At 45.5% G+C, this 22,000-nt stretch overlaps 1 protein-coding gene and 1 long non-coding RNA gene across 3 annotated transcripts in view; one reads left to right on the top strand and one right to left on the bottom strand.

The window, feature by feature from the left end:
* The window catches only part of OGFOD2 (2-oxoglutarate and iron dependent oxygenase domain containing 2), a 38,954-nt gene extending 22,824 nt beyond the window's left edge, over window positions 1–16,130 (bottom strand). Inside the window, exons 1-4 of one of the 2 annotated variants that reach the window (XM_078768032.1) lie at window positions 15,971–16,130; window positions 12,767–12,823; window positions 12,566–12,676; window positions 10,456–10,555 (exon numbers count right to left, since the gene is read on the bottom strand). In XM_078768032.1, coding sequence (XP_078624158.1) covers window positions 10,456–10,555; window positions 12,566–12,676; window positions 12,767–12,823; window positions 15,971–16,102 — 400 coding nt within the window. In that variant the 5' untranslated portion in view covers window positions 16,103–16,130. The remainder of the gene's footprint in view (window positions 1–10,455; window positions 10,556–12,565; window positions 12,677–12,766; window positions 12,824–15,970) is intronic. The other variant, XM_078768033.1, reaches the window with a different exon arrangement.
* Window positions 16,090–21,317, top strand: LOC137439666 (uncharacterized). The gene is made up of 2 exons (XR_010986970.1): window positions 16,090–16,134; window positions 21,145–21,317. It is a non-coding gene; the product is annotated as an uncharacterized LOC137439666 (long non-coding RNA).
* Window positions 21,318–22,000: the final 683 nt, after the last annotated feature.

Below are 22,000 nucleotides of genomic sequence, written 5' to 3'. Positions count from 1 at the left end.
GTGGACTTAGTACGGACCCCTGATGCACTCCCACCTTCACCTCAAACTCACCACTGTTCCCGTCCTTCGTCCTTACCACTGTGCGTGCTCTTTTGTACATTGCCATCACTACTCTGATCAACCATTCCTCCACTCCTAACTTCCTCAATGCCCATGTCAATTCTTTGCGTGGAACCCTATCGAATGCTTTCTCCAGATCAACAAACCCAAAAAACAACTTCTTCCTCTTATCCATGTACTTCTCCTGCAACTGCCTCACAATGAAAAGCGCATCTGTCGTTCCTCTTCCTGGCATAAATCCAAACTGCATTTCGTCGATCTTCACTTTCTTCCTTATCCTCCTCTCCAACACCCTTTCCAATACCTTCATTCCATGCTCCAATAACTTTATCGCTCGGTACGAGCCACACTCCAGAGGGTCACCTTTCCCCTTGTATAGAGGGACGAGGGTACTCAGTTCCCAATCCACTGGAATGCGGCCTTCTTTCACCACCAAATTACAGATCTCTGTCATTCTCTTCACACCCCAACTTCCTGCTGCCTTCAACATATCTCCCATAACTCCCGTCGGCCCTCCCGCTTTTCCACTCTTCATTGCTTTTATCGCTTCCTCAACTTCCTTCTCAGTTATCTTCTCTGCCGGTCCTAAAACTGGGTTACTCTCTATGTTGCCATCCCATTCATTCTCTGTATTCAACAGCATTTCCATATATCTTTTCCATCTTCCTTTAATTCCATCTGGGTCGACAACGATTTGTCCCACTTCATCCTTCAAGCAACTCACCCCCATCACATCACACCTCTCTTTCGCTATCTGCTTTGCAATCCTGAATACTGCTTTCTGACCCTCTTCCGAATCCAAGCGTTCTCCGAACATTTTCCTACATGCCTCCTGCGCCTTTGCTACCTCTTTCTTTGCAGCCTTCCTGGCTGCCTTATAACTTTCATGCTCTGCTGTTTCTGCTCCCGTACCCTTCGCCTTCTGCCACTCTTTGAACTTCTTCCTCTTCTCGTCAATCCTCTTTCCAACCTCAACATCCCACCACCATGTTTCCGAGTGCCTCGGTGGTCCTTTTGTCCATCCACATACCTCACCAACGGCTCCCAACAGACTAGCTTTCATTGACATCCAACCACTTTCAAGCTCAACCACATCATCCTCTACCCTACTCAGCCTCTCTTTTAATGCCTCCCTTACTGTCACCTCTTTCAACCTCCACACCTTCATTCTCGGTTGGTACTTCACCCGCCGAGCTCTCCTCGCACCTTTCACCCTTATGTCGCAGACAACCAAGTGGTGCTGTGAAACAGCCTCCTCCCCCGGGATCACCTTTGTGTCCCGGAGGTGCCCCCTATCTCGCCGACGCACCATCAGGTAGTCAACGGTTGTCGTCGACCCACCTGACGTGTATGTAACAAGCTTATTGTCCTCTTTCTGGAACTGAGTATTACAAATCAACAAATCAGCTCCATCAGCAAACTCCAAAATCCTTTCACCTTCTCCATTTCTCACACCATATCCGTAACCCACATGAACTCCCTCAAAACGATCCATACTCCTTCCCACATGTCCATTCAGGTCTCCTCCCACCACAACAACTTCCTCATCTTTCACGTTTTCCATCAGCTTCTCTATCGCACACCAGAACTTGTCCTTCTCTTCATCGCTTCGACCAACCTGCGGAGCATATCCCGAGATGACGTTCACCAAGAGCTTTCCAATCATCATTTTCACCATCATCAACCTATCACTCACTCTAGTCACACTCACCACACTGTCTACAAACTCCTCAGAAAACAGGACACCAACACCATTCACACCCTCCGGGCACCCTTGCCACACAAACTTGTATTTCTGTCCCTGCCTACCCTTCACCATTCTCACACCACTTCCCTTCCATCTCGTCTCTTGCACACAACATATGTCCACTCTTCTTCTGACCAATACTTCCACCACTTCTCCTGATCTCCCTGTCATTGTCCCCACATTCCATGTCCCAAACCTCAGAAACCGATCTCCACTTCGGGCTGCACCCTGCCCATATGTACTTGTGATTGTCATGGTTCTCTTTTTGAGGCAATGTTTTTTATGGCCGGATGCCCTTCCTGACGCCAACCCTCTTAGTCGTCTCTTACGACACGCAGGGATACGGTGTACCTATTCTGACCAGGGTACACACTGGGAAACGTTTAAAACATGTAAATTCTGGGGGTGGGGGTGGGGGGGGGGGGGAAGGCGTCAGCATCACGGTGAATTAGTTGGTGATGAGGTGTTTTGAATTATGTGGTGGTGAGGTGTTTTGAATTACTTGGTGGTGAGGTGTTTTTAAATGACGTGGTGGTGAGGTGTTTTTAAATGACGTGGTGGTGAGGTGTTTTTAATTTCGTGGCTGTGAGGTGTTTTTATTACGTGTTTTATGGCTGTGAGGTGTTTTTATTACGTGTTTTATGGCTGTGAGGTGATTTTATTATGTGTTTTATGGCTGTGAGGTGTTTTTAATTTTGTGGTTGTGAGGTGTTTTTATTACGTGTTTTATGGCTGTGAGGTGTTATTATTACGTGTTTTATGGCTGTGTGGTGTTTTTATTACGTGTTTTATGGCTGTGAGGTGTTTTTATTACGTGCTTGATGGCTGTGAGGTGTTTTCAATTTCGTGGTGGTGAGGTGTTTTTAATTTTGCGGTGGTGAGGTGTTTTTATTATGTGTTTTATGGTGGTGAGGTGTTTTGAATTACGTGGTGGTGAGGTGTTTTGAATTACGTGGTGGTGAGGTGTTTTGAATTACGTGGTGGTGAGGTGTTTTGAATTACGTGGTGGTGAGGTGTTTTGAATTACGTGGTGGTGAGGTGTTTTGAATTACGTGGTGGTGAGGTGTTTTGAATTACGTGGTGGTGAGGTGTTTTGAATTACGTGGTGGTGAGGTGTTTTGAATTACTTGGTGGTGAGGTGTTTTGAATTGCGTGGTGGTGAGGTGTAATCGTCCCAAACTTCCCGTCTGCACCTACCCCTCCCCTATGTATGTGCTGAGGGGTTCTTTCTTGACAAAAAAATATTCAACCTAAATCTTCAACCTAAATTGCCTATAAAAATGTAATATCACAAACACAACAAATACATTTGTGCCAAGTAATTGTTTGTATTATGATTGGTGAAAATCATGACAACACAGAAACTCAGGTACAGTCATTAGCCTCAGCTAAAATAAGCCCGCTCCTCAGTATCGACGCTTGGTGAGGCGAGCGCAGCGAGCCGAGCCAAGCTAGTATATATATATATATATATATATATAAAGAAAACCATTTGTTCCATGTTGAATCATAAGCATATGCACGTTGATATGGCACTGAACCATACACCGCCTAACAATCACGAATAAATCATTTGTGACAATCTACATATTGCACATTATGTACTCAAAAAAATTGTTTCGCAACACCCGTGGCAACCTTCTCTGTGTGAGGTAATATTGTTACTTGTGTGGGGTAGAGGGTTGTAAATAGTCTAGTAGGAAGACTAGGTCCCCCTGCACCCCCCGGAGATATACTTCTAATCAGTGTTTCTAGATTGGAAAAAATGTGTAGAAAATGACTAGCTATGGCCCCAAGCTGAAAAAATGTCCCACATACCATTTTTATGCAAATTACTGCTGCCATTATCAAAAAAACGATTTTTGACATATCTCAGCCAATATTGCAGATAATTGAAAAATGAAGGTGTCTAGACCCATGTTTTGAAGGGCATAGATCATGATAGAACTATTCATAACATGATTACATGTGTCTATGGTATACTAGTATGCATATTAATGCTGTAATTACAAAATAATCAGTTTTACAAATGATAAGGATACGTTAATACTGCAGATAACTTAACATGGTACATAAGGGGTCTAAACCCAGGTATTTTCAAGGTTAAATGTCAACAAGATGCTCCTGAGTCTTGCATAGGGGCGGGACATTGGCAGTAACATTGGTACCACTCAACTTTTCTTCCCACCATTGACTTTGTATTGCGAGAGATTTTCACTTGCTTATTTAAAGGTTTCTCACCCAGCCCACGTAAAATCTACCAACTCCTGCTGTTAACTCCCAAACATATTTTTTTATGTTATCCAATCACAGTGCAGAAATGACAGACTAGAGATCCAAATTAGTGCTGCTATAGCTGCCATTTTACATTTCCATCCATGTAACATGCGCGCTCGCGCGCTCGTATCAATTGGTAATGTCGCGCGCTCGTATCAATTGGTAACGTTGATGTTATTGAATACCTCAGTTGAAAGTTCAGTCTTCCATTCCATCTGTGTGTTGTTCTTGGTATTCATCCTCCAATCTAGCCAGGTAAGATGCTAACTATAATGTTACTCACACTCTTGACTTCAGTTTCTGCATGAAATCATAAACAGGCAGAATAACAGCTGAGCCAGCTAGCACCATGTTAGCTAACGTTAAAGCTAGCCTCATCTATGTACAGTATGTTCCTAATGTCGGTGTAACTTAAACTTTTGTTAATGCCAAACATGAGACATATCTGTTGACTTCTGTATATGAATTGAACCAGAAAGAGGCACGACAGCTGAGCTAGCTACAGTAACTTAGCACAATGTTTCATTGGCCTAGATAGCTAACGTTAGTGTGGAAGAATTTAGATGTTTTAGCTATTAGCACTTTTGATGCCACTAAACATGGTTTAGTCAGCTAAAAAGTACCCTAGTGTAGAACATGACTCAGAACCTCTGTTACCTCACTGAAAACTCAGAGCCTCCTTTCACAGGCACTTTTAACATCATTCGTGATTTCTTATTTGTCATTTAACAGTGATGGTAGACATCGACAGCAAGCATGCCCAAAAGAAAACGGAGTGTAGAACCTGCAGCCCAAAGCTCTCCTCCTACATGCATCCTTCATGTACCATCCATGTCTGATCATGGGGATTTCACGCCCCTCCGTAAAATTAAAGGATCTGCTTCAGAAAAACTGCAACTGCTTCAAAAGATCCGGGATAGACGTCTCAACCAACCGCATGACTCCCCATGTCGTATGCAATCAGTATGTGATCAGATCCCGGCAACTCTTCCTGATGACCTAGAAAGAGTAGGATATCACAGCAAGTGTTATAAGCACTTTGTCCGCCACTTTCATCGTCTGGGAGATGATACAGAACCAGGGCCATCAACCTCATCATGGCATCACTCTCCTCGTAAACCAGGAGGTTCTGCTGAACCCATCTTCCCGCCAGAGTGTATATTTTGTGAGAAAGTTGAGACCAAAGATGCTCATCGCAATACTGAGAGGCCTACAACCTTCCCATCCTTTAAAAACAAAGAAAATGCATGGGAGCAAATCGAAACACGGGCTGAGAAAATGGGTCTCTATCGACTCCATCGAAAGGTGAAAAACAAAGACCTCTTTGCATGTGAGGCCAAACACCATCCGTCATGTTTTAAAGCTTTCCGCACAGCATTCTACAACTATGAGCGTGCGATTCACAGAGCCGAAGCACCAAAGGAGCAGGCTTGCATGTCAGCCGCCCATGAAAAGGCATTCAACTCAGTACTGGAACACATTCAACCCCAGGTCATCCAGCAGAATAAAGTTCTACAGCTTTCTTCCTTGCGCTTGCTCTATGTCGAGGAACTGAAACTGAATGGATATGAGAACTCAAATTATCGGTCAGAGAAACTACTGAAACGCCTACAGAATGACCCAATCAAGGAGCATATCCACTTCACGAAGGTTGATCATGACAAATGTGATGTCATTTCTTTCTGGCTTGTGCACAGCTCAAACATAACAGTTTCCAATGCTCTCGCACGAGCATTCACACTCGGAAGCACAAACAAGAACCAAAATGTTGCCCTCCAACTTCGCCAGGGTATTCTACAGGCTTTCAGAGAGTGTAAAGACCAACCATGGCCACCAACAGCTGAAGACATGGAGCTCAATCCTGAAGACATCCTACCTCCAGACCTTGTCCGCTTTCTCAGCGTGCTAATGACTGGCAAGGAGGGCATCGAGACAGAAAAGGTGAAGCGTCTGGTCTTCTCCATTGGACAAGATCTGTGCCGTGCAGTGTCAGATGGAAAATGGAAGTTACCAAAGCACATTCTCCTCTGTGTGACTGTAAGGCACCTGTTCCGAAGCAAACAGCTCACCACAATACTACACAGGCTTGGACACTCTGAGAGCTACGATTTCGCCTTGGAGTTGGAAACTGCTCTCGCCAAGGTCCTGGATGAAGTCTCAACTTATCGTACACCACAAATTGTGACAGGAGAGGGCAACCTTGTATTCCACTGTGAGTGGGACAACTTGAATAAAACCACTACCAGTGTGCACGGCAGCAACATTGTAAACAGTGCTGGAGGAATCATGGTGCAGGAGGTCAAGCCCGGGTTCGAGAGCAGCAAGGACCGAATGCTACCTACCATCAATAGGTCACAACAGCGTAGCCTGAAGGTCGACACACCAAAAACTCTCCCACCCTTGCACTTTACTCGCGTTGGCCCGAAGTTCCCTGAAGGCTCATCATTCACACCGCCAGCAGAGAATGACACAGTCTATGCCACTACGATGCAAGAGTACTACATCTGGCTCTTCATCAGATACATCGGAAGCTGTGGCCTGCAGCCTGTGCCTGGGCTAGGGGGTTTCACCTCTGCAACTGGTTCTCCCCCACCCAGCAAATCAACAGTCGACTACTGCACGCCTATCCACCAACCGATCACAGACAACGCAGTTGTTCGTGAGCTACTGAAGCGTTCCGAGGCAGCAACTGCTGAGGTGGGTCAGAGATGGGTCCTGAATACATTTGATCTGGGTGTCTGCATGAAAGCCCTTCCCATCATCTGGCGCTGGCCAAATGAATTTGCTAGTCATGTAGTAACGATTGGACCCTTCCACACATCCATGAACTACATCGGGATGCTCACTGGACACAAGATGCGTGGTTCTGGATATGCAGAGATTCTCTTTGAGGCACAACTAGTAACAAGTGGATCTCTCAAAGGTGTTCTCAGTGGAAAGGCCTACGCAAAGTCCCTCTTTTGCCTCAAAACAGTGTGTGAGGCAATGGAGAGGCTGTTGATGGAGAGATTCACTGAGGAGGAGAACATCATGATCTCTGACCCTGCTGTGCTTCTCAGAATGACCCAGTCTTGCAACCGAGAGCACCTCGATGAAGCCCTCAAAGACCCCTCAACTCTACTCCTCATCAAAAAGTACCATGCCTTTGAGGAAAAGGTGCGCAAGGGCCACCTGGGGAAGACAGCTGCCTTCTGGATGTCGTTCATTACCCACTGCCATCTTGTCTTCATGCTCCTCCACTCTGTGAAGACCAACAACCTCCAGCTGTTTCACAAGTGTAACGGAGAGATGGCAGATATCTTCTTCGCCTTTGACGGACACAACTACTCCAGGTTTGTGTAGCATACATGGTAAAATGTATAACCATCACTGAGTAGATTTTAATTGATACTTGGGTTCATGTATTATGAGAGGAGCTATTCCAATAAATGTCTACAGTATTTCCCTCTCTGTACTTTACAGATATCTGACTTGGCTGGAAGTCCACCTGACAAATCTGGAAAGCACGCACCCAGGGGCCAAGGACCTGCTTACTATGGGTGCAATCGCAGTGGCTCGCTCGATGATACCAGGGGCACTCAGTGCTGTCGAAATGATGATGACTGACTCAGTGTAGAATCACTAATGCTAATGATGTTTATCTAAAACAAGCAAGAGAAGAGTGGTCACATTGAGTGCTAGGACTATTTTGACAGTTGTAATATTTAGAAAAATAAAACTTTGTGTTAACGTCTGTGTAGACGGACCTTAATATGAGTCTATTATTTCGTAAAACTGTGATTATTTTGTAAATAAAGCACTAATTAGCATACTAGTATACCATAGACACATGTAATCATGTTATGAATAGTTCTATCATGATCTATGCCCTTCAAAACATGGGTCTAGACACCTTCATTTTTCAATTATCTGCAATATTGGCTGAGATATGTCAAAAATCGTTTTTTTGATAATGGCAGCAGTAATTTGCATAAAAATGGTATGTGGGACATTTTTTCAGCTTGGGGCCATAGCTAGTCATTTTCTACACATTTTTTCCAATCTAGAAACACTGATTAGAAGTATATCTCCGGGGGTGCAGGGGGACCTAGTCTTCCTACTAGACTAAAAGTGTAACGCCTTAGCACGGACCATGTGCCTGCATTGGATGGTTAATTTTTACCTGGAACACAAACTTCACATTTAGGTTAAGTCATCCTGTTTTTGTGTGCCGTTGTAAGGCAGTGTTTTGTACGATAGAGGTTATTTAGATTAAGAACCACCTTTAGAGGCCGTTTTTCCTTGCAGAGCAGGGGTTTGCCTTTTCGGGCACTGTGGCCCCCTTTTTGAAGCAATGTTTTATGGCCGGATGCCCTTCCTGCCGCCAACCCTGTTAGTCGCCTCTTGCGACACACAGGGAATTACCAGCAAGCTGGTACTCAATTTGCCGACCTCGGAAGGATGACAGGCTGAGTCAACCTCCCTGGCGTTAATTCAGCGACCAACCGGGATTCGAACCCAGGATCCTAGGATCCCAAGCCGGCACCCTAACCGCTAAGCCAACACCAGGTTATTTAGATTAAGGATGTCACGTAATCTGTCCTTCCTGTCTCAATCGGGAAGGGCCAAGCAAGGTAAGGTGAAGGGACCCATAACAGAGCAATTAATATAAGGTCGCCTAGCATAAGGTACAAACACCCCCGGTGTGGAGGCAGGCCTGAGGACATGACGTGACATCATCGTCGGTGCCATCAATGTTTCTAATTGGTAAAGCGGTTTCACATATATGTAAAATGCACAAACGTATGTACATATGCACACGACATTTTAAAGGTGTGTTTGACCTCTCATGTGCGTGCTTGGTAAAACTAACATTCAAATAACAGGAATCGTAATTTAATGAGCAGTCATTTAACATTAAACATGCATGTATGAAACATGAAACAAACATGGTATCCTGTCTGCGAGCATTAGTTAGTTGGTGTACTTTAAAGATCCCAGTGTCTTTCCTGAAGAGCCGGTGACTTATCACCAGCACCCGCAACAAATTACAAATTCCTGTAATTTCCACCTTCGGTCAAACATCAGGCCTGGGCAGATGGTTCGGCGGACCCTACAGAGTGTGAATAACCAGAGCTATTAAAGTGGTCGTAGGACTTGTAGTAGTTGAATAAAATATGAAGTGTCCAGTAAGGTTTGGTTAGAAACGACAGATGATGACAATCATGGCCTTGGTGTCCACAAGGTAAACTGAGTTGGAGTACCACGTTGAGAAGCATCTATCTTCCAATGTAACATAATCTTCTTGTGACGTGCACAGTAAAGCACTCAGAACAACCGATTAAACAAGCCCCATGAAAGGGAATCAGCTGTCTTTCTGTAAAGCTCACAAGGTGTGTGTGTGTGTGTGTGTGTGTGTGTGTGTGTGTGTGTGTGTGTGTGTGTGTGTGTCTATTCTCTGACAAGCCACATCAGGGTACTGCACCTGAAGTACCAACCAACTTTGTCACCTCTCAAAATCCTCTAAAACCTGGTGGCAGTAGGTGAAGTCTGTCAATGGTCATCCTCCTCGTCTGACTCTTGAAGACTGGAATCATAATGGACACCGCTCATTTTAAGGGTGATTGCTTTAACTCTGCCTTTTTGAAGGTCCAATATCACTGCCTTCCAGTGTCATTCCTGTGACACACTCTCCAAAAGGTGAGCTTACCTTCAACCAAGGTAAAGAGATTTATGATCAAGCTAAACTCCCCCACAGCTCATGAACTCTATAGTGGGGGTGGTTCGACAGGGGCTCAAACTCAGGACCCTAACATCTCTCGCCAACCACCTTAACGGTTAAGCCAACACCAGGCTTGACTCGTTAGTGCTGACACTCTATTCATAAAAACCTATGTTTTGGTACAATTTTCTCCTCTTTCCTTGTTCTTCTTCTGTACTTTTTCTGATGGTCACCTGCCTGCCTTCATCTTGGAAAGTTGTTAATGTCACTCCATACACAGGAGAGGTGCCAAAATCAACCATTAATGAAGATTTCTATTTAAAAAAATCAATTTTTTGGGGCTTATTCCCAAACTATTCCACTTTGGAAAGGTTACGTCTTCTAACTGAAGAAAATGAAATGTCAAGTCATATCACATTTTGGTTAAATAAAGGTTTGGTTAAATAATAGAGAGAAAATTTGGGTTTACTTTCCCTTTAAATTCCTCAACTGATTATATCGAAGTCATATGTGCTACAGTGCCCCTAATGTAAGAGACGTGTGTGCGTGCGTGTGATGTGTGTCCACAGGAGATCAGATTCAAACAAACATGAACATAATAACACAATAAACTGCAATGCATAAGACATGTGGCACAACACATCCTCACTTCCATGCCAAAGAAACTTACGTGCTAAGCAAATGACACGCTGTAGTAGGCCCTGTAGTGATGCCTCTCGGGAATTGCAAAAGTCCACAAGTTGCAAAAATTCCGTGGCCAGAAAGTTCCTCTGTCTCAACATAAAAATGTTCCATGAAGTGTTGCTCATCTACATCTATAAAAGGCAAAAATCTCTCTCTCTCTTTGTATGTGTTATATGCACAGCCAAATCATTAAAGTTACAAACTTCAAACTCTGGGTACAAATACAATTTTGTGTGGGGGGTAACATAAGCTATGTGGCTGCGGCCTCATGCGGGGGTGTGGAGGCCAGGGGAGGGGCGTAAATTCTCTATGTAAATATGTACCGTGTAGCGCCACCTGGTGATGGTGGCAGAGGGTATTACAATATCCTTTTTTACCTGGGCAACACTGAGGTTAAAGCACTCTTTGCACGGGTAAGTATTTCCTCCTTCCCTCCCCCAACCCCCAGCCCCAGCCCAAAACGGAGGGGCCTGTCAAAGCCAACCTCCCCCCCCCCCCTCCGACCCCCAAAGATGTATATGTAGTATACCTTTCCCCTCCCTCTCCCCCCCTCCCCATTCCACTCCCCCCACTCCCTTCCAACCTCCCCCCCCCCACCCTCCCGGCAACACCAGATACTCCTGCCAGTAGCAAATACAACAATTTGGAATATCTTGAAAAAAAAAAAGAAACCACTGGAGTACTTAACATTAGACAACGACCAGGTCAGCCAAGGAAAACAACCGCAGTTGATGACAGAAAAATCTTCAGAGATGTGAAGAAAAACCGTAAAACAACTGTCAATGACATCACCACCAACCTCCAGAGTTCAGGGTGAAAGTATCAAAATCTACCATTTGCAGAAGACTTCAGCAGCATAATTACAAAGGCTACACCACAAAGGCTACACAAAGGCTTGGCATCATCTTTGACCAAACCCTCTCCTTCGACAAATACACTAAACAGATCACAAAGACAGCCTTCTTTCACCTGAAAAACATCGCCCGTCTCCGTCCATCCCTCTCCTCCGTGGCTGCAGAAACCCTCATCCACGCCTTCATCACTTCCCGTCTGGACTACTGCAATAGCCTCCTTTATGGTTCACCCTCAACAATCACCAATAAACTCCAATACATTCAGAACTCCGCTGCCCGTCTACTCACCCATTCCCGGACCCGTGACCACATCACCCCCGTCCTTTACAAGCTTCACTGGCTCCCCATCTCCCAGAGAATCCAGTACAAAATCCTCCTCTTGACCTACAAAGCCCTCCATAACCTGGCCCCATCCTACCTGGCTGACCTCCTCTTCAGACACACTCCCACCCGCAACCTCCGCTCTGCTGGTACCAACCTCCTGACCCCCCCCATCCGGACCAAATTTAGATCCTGGGGGGACAGGGCCTTCTCCATCGCTGCTCCCACCCTCTGGAACTCACTACCTCACACCATCAGAGACTCCTCCTCACTCACCACATTCAAAACATCACTCAAGACCCACCTGTTCAACACTGCATTCAACATTTAACCCACAGCATCTAACCCCTGACTATCTCCTCTCCTTCTCCCTCCTTTGTGCTTTGAATATTTCCCTATTGATTCTTTTTTTTTTGCAATTGTTTTTATGTTTTGCTATGCATTATGTTTTGCACTCTGTCAAAGCGTCTTTGGGCTTCCTGAAAAGCGCTATATAAAATAAATGCATTATTATTATTATTATTATTATTATTATTACACAGCAAGATGCAAACCTCTCGTCAGCACCAAAAATAGGAAGGCCAGATTAGAATTTGACCAGAAGTACAGAGGTGAGCCAGAGCCAGTGAGTTCTAGAACAAAGTTCTATGGGCAGGTGAGACCAAGATAAACCTTTACTAAAGCGATGGAAAGGTGAAAGTGTGGAGAACGGAAGAAACTACATTTGATCCAAAGCATACTACCTCATCTGTGACGCGTAAAAGATGACCTTCTGATATTTCCTTTTGAGAGATGACAATTCAATGAAATTAAACATTGGGGAGTGAATACGAGTGTGCTGATAATCTACCACCACTACCTCCACCGCCAATGAGAACATGATCCAAACTGTTAATATTGCACTTGATAATGCCCATTTACCTGCAAACTATATACTTCAGGACGCAAAGGCTTGTAAGATTCTGAGATTGCTTTTTGCCTCTGCAGAAAGGTCGAACCTAAGGATCTCCGCCGATCGATTTCCGCCTTGATCTGAAAAAGGTTACATTGTCAGGTTTTGAGAAGTCAACTACGTGTCACCATCGGAATCGCAGTGAAGAAAGCACGCGCGTAATAAACCACCTGAGAAATGACTTGCTGAAAAGACTCTTCGGTGAGGCAGCCCCTGCTTTTCAAGAGCTGCAAGATAAAAACAACAAGAGATGAATGCTGATCAATTACATGCCCATTTCATTGTGACCTAATCATGTAATGCTGCGTTGTGGCGAATGCTTTCGCATCTGGATCTAAAGTGTAAGTACCAATCTCACGACCGGATATGTCCACCTCCGTCCGGCCACAATCACTGCATTGCACAGTCATTGCATTGACCATATGAACATTCAAATCTAACCATGGAAATTGCATTCCACACCAGATTCATATCTTGCTCCAGCTCATTGAGGGTCTGTGGACCTTGACAAGATTCAAATCTGACAATCGATGATATCCCGAGATGTTCAATTGGACTGAAGTCTGGCAAGACGACAGGCCAGGGTGTCACGATATTAACATTGGCATCGATAAGAATGTTTCTGGGTCGAATGGCCCTGTCAGCAGAATTATCATGCAAAAGCACGATTCCTGTGCCTTGTTGTTGAATTGTAGGTACCACACATGTTGCTGCAAGATCTCAATGATGTATCAATCTGCCATCAGATTGCCATGGATACGGATCAAGTTGGTGCAAGAAGTTTCAGCAATACCACCCCTCACTTCAAAAACGTATGTCTTCCTGGACACAGACTGGGGCACATCACTCATTGCCTATTGTGTAGGCCCATGCATGACCATCATGTATATCAAGGAGAAAGCCTGATTCCTTACCCAATAAAACACTTGTCCGTTCCCTCCGTGTCCATCAAATATGCCGATCTGACCACTGAAAGCGGGCTGGGATGTGTTGCAGAGCAAGTCTCGGACACTGAACAGGACGACGAGCACAGATGTCTGCATCATGGAGAAGCCTCAAAACGGTGTTCACACTTTTCCTGTGAGGTGCAGGGAGTGTGTTTGCAGTAATCTGGGTAGTTTGAAACCGACTGCGTAGTTGGATCGTGCAAATGTATCGGCCATGAGCGGGAGCCGTTTTCCTGTTGACGTCCACTTTTTTTTTTCTTTTTTTTTTTTTGTATACAAGATCGAGGCTCGTGAAAGAGCGAACATTAATCACACAGAAAGACAAACCGACACATAAAACATATAACATCGGGAGCGGTAGACAAGATGGGGAGAGAGGGGGAAGGACACAAACACTACATTTGAGAGCAGGGACCGAGAGACATGGAGACATCGAGAGATCTGAGAGAGGGCGAGGGCTTTGGGGGGGGGGGGGCATGGGAAGGGGGCGGTGGGAGAGGTATAAAACATATGGACACTGCCAGGACTTCCAGGAAAGAAGTTGGAATTTCAAACAAGGTGGATCTGGGGTGAATTAGCGGGGGTAGAAAAGATCAAGGTTTTGGATGGGGGAAGATAAGAGATGGTGGTGAACAGCTGTTTTAAAGACCTGGAGGGAGGAGTGGGATTGAAGGGAGTGAGGGAGTTTGTTCCAGAGGCGGGAGAAAAGAGGAATGAAAGAGTGAAGGTGAGCAGAGAGCCGAGATTTCGGCAGTTTAACCATCAGAGGGTTGCTGGCAGATCTTGTGCGACCTGTAGGAATATTTGGGGGACAGAGCACAGAGAGAGCTGGGGGTGCAAGGCCGGAGAGGAGTCGGTAGAAGACAGAAAGACCACCTACCTGCCTGCGGTGAGTGAGTGAAAGGCCCTCAGAGATAGCTTCATCGCGGGATGGCACTTCTTGAGATATGAGATATATCAACAAGAGATATGGCACTTCTTGCCATATCTCTTGTTGATCCAATGGTTTGATGTCCTGTGAGGTCATAAACAGTTCATCTCCTCACACTAAGTAGCTTTGTAACATGTTTAATGGAAAACTCTGCTTGAAGGTGTCCAGGTTTCCAACCATTTGATTCCTCATTTTCTGACAGATGTGGCATTGTGTTAGGAAGTGCATAACACCATCGGTGTTAGGAAACAACCTCCTTTGGCATGTCTGCCAGAATGTTGGTAATGACCTCATCGATTTGCAATAACAGACGTCCAGTAAATAAATCACCAAGCCCGCCAGGTTGGTACGTGGTAATCCCGCAAGGTTCAAAGTCCACTCACTGGCAGCAATCGTCGAAGGTTTGGAACCTTCGCGCCCATCGACGAACCTTCGGGCCTTGCACAGGTCCACGTCATCAGGAGTTTGCAGTACGGGGAGCTGCAAGCTCTCGACTTTTTGGGCGAGTCGAGAAACTCCTCCAACTCTTTCATTGTGAGGAGGCACACCCCTTTCTCGCAGGTACATTTCCAAGTATTTCCGGCTTCTTTTCGAAGCTTTGTCAGCCATTTTAGGTAACAATCCTTATCTGGCACACACAATTTATGTTCTGGCACGCACCGGTTAAAGCCAGAATGCGCTGAGCATTCTGGGGTGGATTACGACACTTCGAAAGTTGCGCATTTGCCAATTTTAGAGCCAAAAAACTGCTAAACTACAGGTTTGCGTTCCGATTCATGTTCTATAGAGTTCAAAATATATAATTCAATTGAAATGAAGTATTTCCTCGATCATAGACTGACGTCTGGAGACAAAGTGAACCAACTGCTGAACCCTGATTTTCGCTTCATGTGCGGGGTAATAAAAGAAGAGACGACCGACAATAAAAGAAGAGAGACCCCTTAATAAAAGAAGAGACCCCCTCCGACAACAAAAAAATAGGGGTAATGCCGCTGTGTTCACCTGGTGGAACTAGGGAACCACTGGTAGGTGTGGATGACCCACGACATATGTAAATATCCGGTGGTTTGAATAAACTTGTGAAAGAACCATGCGGAGACAATTCCTCAAAAGTTGCATCTAAATTAGTGAATATTTCTTGAGAAGTCAAAAGTAGATGCCGGAATCGTCATGACCTTTGACCCTTAAATGTACCTACTTAATATGCAAATTGTTTGATGGGATTTGCCAGGCATCAGGAGACGTTTGACCTTTAAAATGACCTGCTTAATCACCAATGTGAATGTAAATGCCGATGAATCCTTGCGATTTGTTGTCGTCACAAAATCCTACAGGAACGTACTTTACTGCGTACGTTGGAAACGTCACACAGTCCGTTTTGATAGTTTGGAACTCTGAACACAAGTTGTAATTCATTCACGATTCGTCATGATCTCCATGAGGGAAAAAGAAGAAACTCGAAACACACGTCATGTGACGTACACGAGCAAACCTACCTGGCCGTGCTCCGCACGAAAGGTGTGCTCGTTCCGGAACGACACGTGGACGCCGTACGTGGGCACGAATATATTTGTGGTGAAGAAACAGGAACAAGCGAAAAACTTCCCTCGAACGCCGCCGCCCGCCATGGCGCACTTCACAACACCAGGGAACGACGAAGGTGGGAACGAATGAATCACAGAAAACAGGAGCGAAGGAGGAATTCCTAATCGGGATAATTAGAGTTTGGTCTGACAAAACACCATGCATGCAGTGTGGTGTGTGGTTAGGGTTACATGCGAAGGGATAAAAAGGAAACAAAAATAGGTGTTTGGTCAGTATCTAAATCCTTCCCATGGTGGTTAAAGTGAGTATCTCATTCTATATCATGGTGGTTAAAGTCAGTATCTCATTCTATACCATGGTGGTTAAAGTGAGCATCTCATTCTGTACCATGGTGGTTAAAGTCAGAATCTCATTCTGTACCATGGTGGTTAAAGTCAGAATCTCATTCTATACCATGGTGGTTAAAGTGAGTATCTCATTCTATGGCTATGCCATGGTGGTTAAAGTGAGTACCGGTATCTCATTCTATGGCTATGCCATGGTGGTTAAAGTGAGTACCGGTATCTCATTCTATGGCTATGCCATGGCATGGTGGTTAAAGTGAGTACCGGTATCTCATTCTATGGCTATGCCATGGTGGTTAAAGTGAGTACCGGTATCTCATTCTATGGCTATGCCATGGTGGTTAAAGTGAGTACCGGTATCTCATTCTATGACTATGCCATGGTGGTTAAAGTGAGTACCGGTATCTCATTCTATGGCTATGCCATGGTGGTTAAAGTGAGTACCGGTATCTCATTCTATGGCTATGCCATGGCATGGTGGTTAAAGTGAGTACCGGTATCTCATTCTATGGCTATGCCATGGTGGTTAAAGTGAGTACCGGTATCATTCTATGGCTATGCCATGGTGGTTAAAGTGAGTACCGGTATCTCATTCTATGGCTATGCCATGGTGGTTAAAGTGAGTACCGGTATCTCATTCTATGGCTATGCCATGGTGGTTAAAGTGAGTACCGGTATCTCATTCTATGGCTATGCCATGGTGGTTAAAGTGAGTACCGGTATCTCATTCTATGGCTATGCCATGGTGGTTAAAGTGAGCACCGGTATCTCATTCTATGGCTATGCCATGGTGGTTAAAGTGAGCACCGGTATCTCATTCTATGGCTATGCCATGGTGGTTAAAGTGAGTACCGGTATCTCATTCTATGGCTATGCCATGGTGGTTAAAGTGAGTACCGGTATCTCATTCTATGGCTATGCCATGGTGGTTAAAGTGAGTACCGGTATCTCATTCTATGGCTATGCCATGGTGGTTAAAGTGAGTACCGGTATCTCATTCTATGGCTATGCCATGGTGGTTAAAGTGAGTACCGGTATCTCATTCTATGGCTATGCCATGGTGGTTAAAGTGAGTACCGGTATCTCATTCTATGGCTATGCCATGGTGGTTAAAGTGAGTACCGGTATCTCATTCTATGGCTATGCCATGGTGGTTAAAGTGAGCACCGGTATCTCATTCTATGGCTATGCCATGGTGGTTAAAGTGAGCACCGGTATCTCATTATATGGCTATGCCATGGTGGTTAAAGTGAGTACCGGTATCTCATTCTATGGCTATGCCATGGTGGTTAAAGTGAGTACCGGTATCTCATTCTATGGCTATGCCATGGTGGTTAAAGTGAGTACCAGTATCTCATTGAATGGCTGTGCCATGGTGGTTAAAGTGAGTATCGGTATATCATTCTATGGCTATGCCATGGTGGTTAAAGTGAGTACCGGTATCTCATTCTATGGCTATGCCATGGTGGTTAAAGTGAGTACCGGTATCTCATTCTATGGCTATGCCATGGTGGTTAAAGTGAGTACTGGTATCTCATTCTATGGCTATGCCATGGTGGTTAAAGTGAGTACCGGTATCTCATTCTATGGCTATGCCATGGCATGGTGGTTAAAGTGAGTACCGGTATCTCATTCTATGGCTATGCCATGGTGGTTAAAGTGAGTACCAGTATCTCATTGAATGGCTGTGCCATGGTGGTTAAAGCCAGTATCTCATTCTATGCCATGGTGGTTAAAGTCAGTATCTCATTCTATGCCATGGTGGTTAAAGTCAGTATCTAAATCCTTCCCATGGTGGTTAAAGTCAGTATCTAAATCCTTCTCATGGTGGTTAAAGTCAGTATCTCATTCTATGCCATGGTGGTTAAAGTCAGTATCTAAATCCTTCCCATGGTGGTTAAAGTCAGTGTCTAAATCCTTCCCATGGTGGTTAAAGTCAGTATCTCATTCTATGCCATGGTGGTTGAAGTGAGTATCTCATTCTATACCATGGTGGTTAAAGTGAGTATCTCATTCTATGCCATGGTGGTTAAAGTGAGTATCTCATTGTATGCCATGGTGGAAGAAGAAATGCGGGCAAGGGGGTTAACAAGGGGAGATGCAGAAAATAGGGCAAAATGGAGAAGATTGTCATGGAGACCGCAAGGCTAACCCCCGCTCTAGCAGGGAAAATGGCCTTAAAATGCCTGTTGCTGTTGTTGTATTCTATGCCATGGTTGTTAAAGTCAGTATCTCATTCTGACTTTAACCACCATGGGACGGAATTGGATACTGACTTTAACCACCATGGGAAGGAATTGGATACTTACTTTAACCACCATGGGAAGGAATTGGATACTGACTTTAACCACCATGGGTTAAAGTCAGTATTTCATTCTTTTCATTCTTGGAGCTTGGTGGGACGTGGGGGCCCCATGCTGCCACGTGGGATGGCGCGGGTTTTGACGGACCTCCTCCTGTAGAGCTCCGTCCATCGAGGATGTGAGAGAGCATGGTGAGATCGAGGATTTGTGCTGTGTGCAGCGGATTGAGAGTGCATGGCGGCTTTTATGGGGTGGAGGGCCATGCACGTGCCTCCCCGTGGTCGTGTGAATAGTCTGGGGCGCGGCCTGGTCTGGTGGCTTGCTGGGTTTCTCAGACTTCGTCATGCTGGGAGCGAGGGTCCGGGATTTGGCGACTCCCTCCCTTTAAGCCGTGTATGCCTGCAGAGAACCGGGCTCCATGAGATCCAGTAACATGCCGTATATAACGGCTTCCTGGCCTGCTTTGGTGGGGGATAGAGGAGGCGCCCATGGCTTGATTGGTTTTGCCATCTATAACCCGTCAAAGAAGACACGCGCCCAGGGAGAGAGAGGTCTGATATTTGGCAGACCTGGGATGTTTGTAGGGGAGAGACCTTCACACTCGTTAAAAACCTGATAAGTCCTCGGACCATCCAGGTGCTCACGTATGTAGAGCTCAAGGCCGCTTTGAAGGAACATTGTTATCCATCTCCTTCAGTCATCCTGTGTCGGTTTAATTTTTACATGTGCAGACAGCAGCAAGGTCAGTCGATCGCAGACTTCATTACGCACCTCAAAAAACAATCACACCTGTGTGAGTTTGGGGACACGACTGACAACATGCTCCATGATTTGTTGGTGGTTGGCACGTCCGATGACCGCACTCGAGATGCCCACTTGCTGAGAGAAGACTGACGTTCCAAAATGCCAGGGACATCACCTAGTTGTGGACAGGATCAATGAAATCAATGAAACCATGGACAGGATCATTTTCTTGCATTTTTTGGGCTGTTATACCTGTACCTGTGGAACAAGAGCAAGGACTGCCATCACTTATCCACCATTTATTGTGATCATTGTTTAGCCTAAGCTGAAATGAGACCAATACGAGAGCGAGGGCAGAAACAGTATCACTCTGCACAAGGAGCCACAACGAGTGATACCTGGCGTAAGGATGCAGTGTACCTTCTGGAATGCGGACTGCATGAATCGCATGGTCCTCGTGCGCCGCCGATTGGCCTGCATGACACAAAACATTCCAGTAATTGGACTTCAGGTCAATAATGCACTCGGATGCACAGGTAAAAACCAGAAAACACCGTCTTACTTCAAATCTCAGTGTATCACTGCAACTACCACGACGACTAATCTAATGACCCAAATTATTGCCACCTTCTTGTGGGGTAGGCCAGGTAAGGTTTCTTCCTCAAGTCTTTCAGAGCTGGCTGGCCTACAAAGCACCAATTAGACAGTTTGTAGCCGGGCCAAAGGCCAAGAACGACTTGAGACTTGCTCATGATTTGAAAATAAATGATTTGAAAAGGTTACAATGCGGAAATACCCTGCTCTGCTTGCCAGGTTTTCTGCCTGCAGAGCACAAGGCCACCCTCTTATTGGATTACAGACCTCAACATGGAGCAATCAATGGAATCCTCCAATCTCTTCCAGTGGAGGCTGGAGTGCCCCCAAGGCAGCATTTTGTGCCCAATTCAGTTGTGATACATTCATGACCCCTCTGTTGCTATGGAAACCCTCTTTGCAGACCAATCCTCATTAAACTGTACGATTTTACACCACAATGGGACGGAAGCAGCGGCTCTACTGACCTGGAAAAGATTTAAGGGACTGCTGATGCTCAATAGAGTAGTGCTCTTCCCAATAGGCCGGTGCCTCACACTTCACACCAGCCTCTCCTGAATGTTGTAGAATACAAAGCTCTCAACATCATCGGCATTTCCCACAAATGATCCAAAGCCCAGGATTTGCTGCCGTCCCAATACAAGCAAGTTAGTGGCCTCTCCACCATCTTTTTTTTCTTAATCTTGCTGCCTTTGCTCTTTCATCCATCTGTCCCTCCAGATTGCACACTTGCTTCCAGTAACCCCTTCCTCGTGAAACTCTCAAAACCTCAGCTCACTTTTCACCACACTTGCATTCCTCTCATCCCACTTGTGGAATGTCCTTCCTCACCGACTCAATCCTACTCTTCACGCCATGGCTCCATGTTGGCACATTACGTCACAACCTCAGACCATCATCCATCCCAACCTGCGATCGCTTCCATCCCCATTAATCATACTCTACCTTTCTCCAACTTTTCCAAGCTGTTACATTTCCTTCTTTTTTGCATTTAGTTTTATTTTGTTTTGCAATATTTTCCATTACGTTCCTTTCAAGTTGACTTCTTGTATCACACACATCACCTCTAGTCTTCTCTGCATCATCGGCAACCATCTCAACAACACTCCCCACCATTGTTCCCACATTCTGACTACCTAGGTGGACTTCACATCTGGATCTCTTCCGAATTGCCAATCCCTCTTGACTTTGCTGTCTTGGTGCGGCCAGGGAAAGTGACACTTGTTCCGGCCTCGCAGAGCAAGCCAAAGATATTTACCATAAGTGTTTATGCAAGAAAATGATCGGATATAAAACGGACAAACCCAAAACAGCCCGTTTGTAATTATCCTTCTTCTGTTCAGATTTTTTGATATTTGTTGAACCGTACTCTTTGCAGAGTGTTAGTGCAACTGAAACAGTTTGTCAGCAAGAGTTGTACTTGGTGGTTTGCTGTTGCTCTCCCAGCATTGTTTGTCCATACTGTACTGAATATGATGGTGAATGTTAGGCCCCAGTCACACCGGGCCTGCGACCAGGTTACGACCTAGCTGCGACCGAAAAATGTTGGAATCGCGGGCAAATCGTAGAAAGAGCGCGCGACTGGTCGCAGAGGTCGTGGGTGATCGCCAGAGCAAAATCAGTCGCAGCAAGGTCGATGGTCATGTTCAAAACTTTTGACCTGCGATTCCAAATCGCAAGAGGTCGCAGACAGGTCTTACATGGTCGTACCACCAGTCACGCATGGACGCACCACCAGACGTGCATGATCGTGGGTCAAGTAGTCGCACGATTGGTCGTGCTACTGGTCCTGCCACCTGACGATTGGTGGTGCCACCTGTAGTACGACCTCACGATCGGTAGTGCGATCGCACACACAGACGGAGGGGAAAACCATAGTCACCCTTTCGCTCCGCGGTGCGACGGGGGACAATAAAGCTCACTATCTTTGGAGTTTGGTGAACTGAAATTTTTACCACATTTAATGCAAATCGTCTCCCTCGTTTGAGCTCGATGG

This window comes from Myxine glutinosa, chromosome 14 (genome assembly GCF_964187855.1).
Source record: "Myxine glutinosa chromosome 14, kmMyxGlut1.1, whole genome shotgun sequence".
NCBI classification, from domain to species: domain Eukaryota; kingdom Metazoa; phylum Chordata; class Myxini; order Myxiniformes; family Myxinidae; genus Myxine; species Myxine glutinosa.
This window is presented reverse-complemented; position numbering and strand designations above follow the sequence as displayed.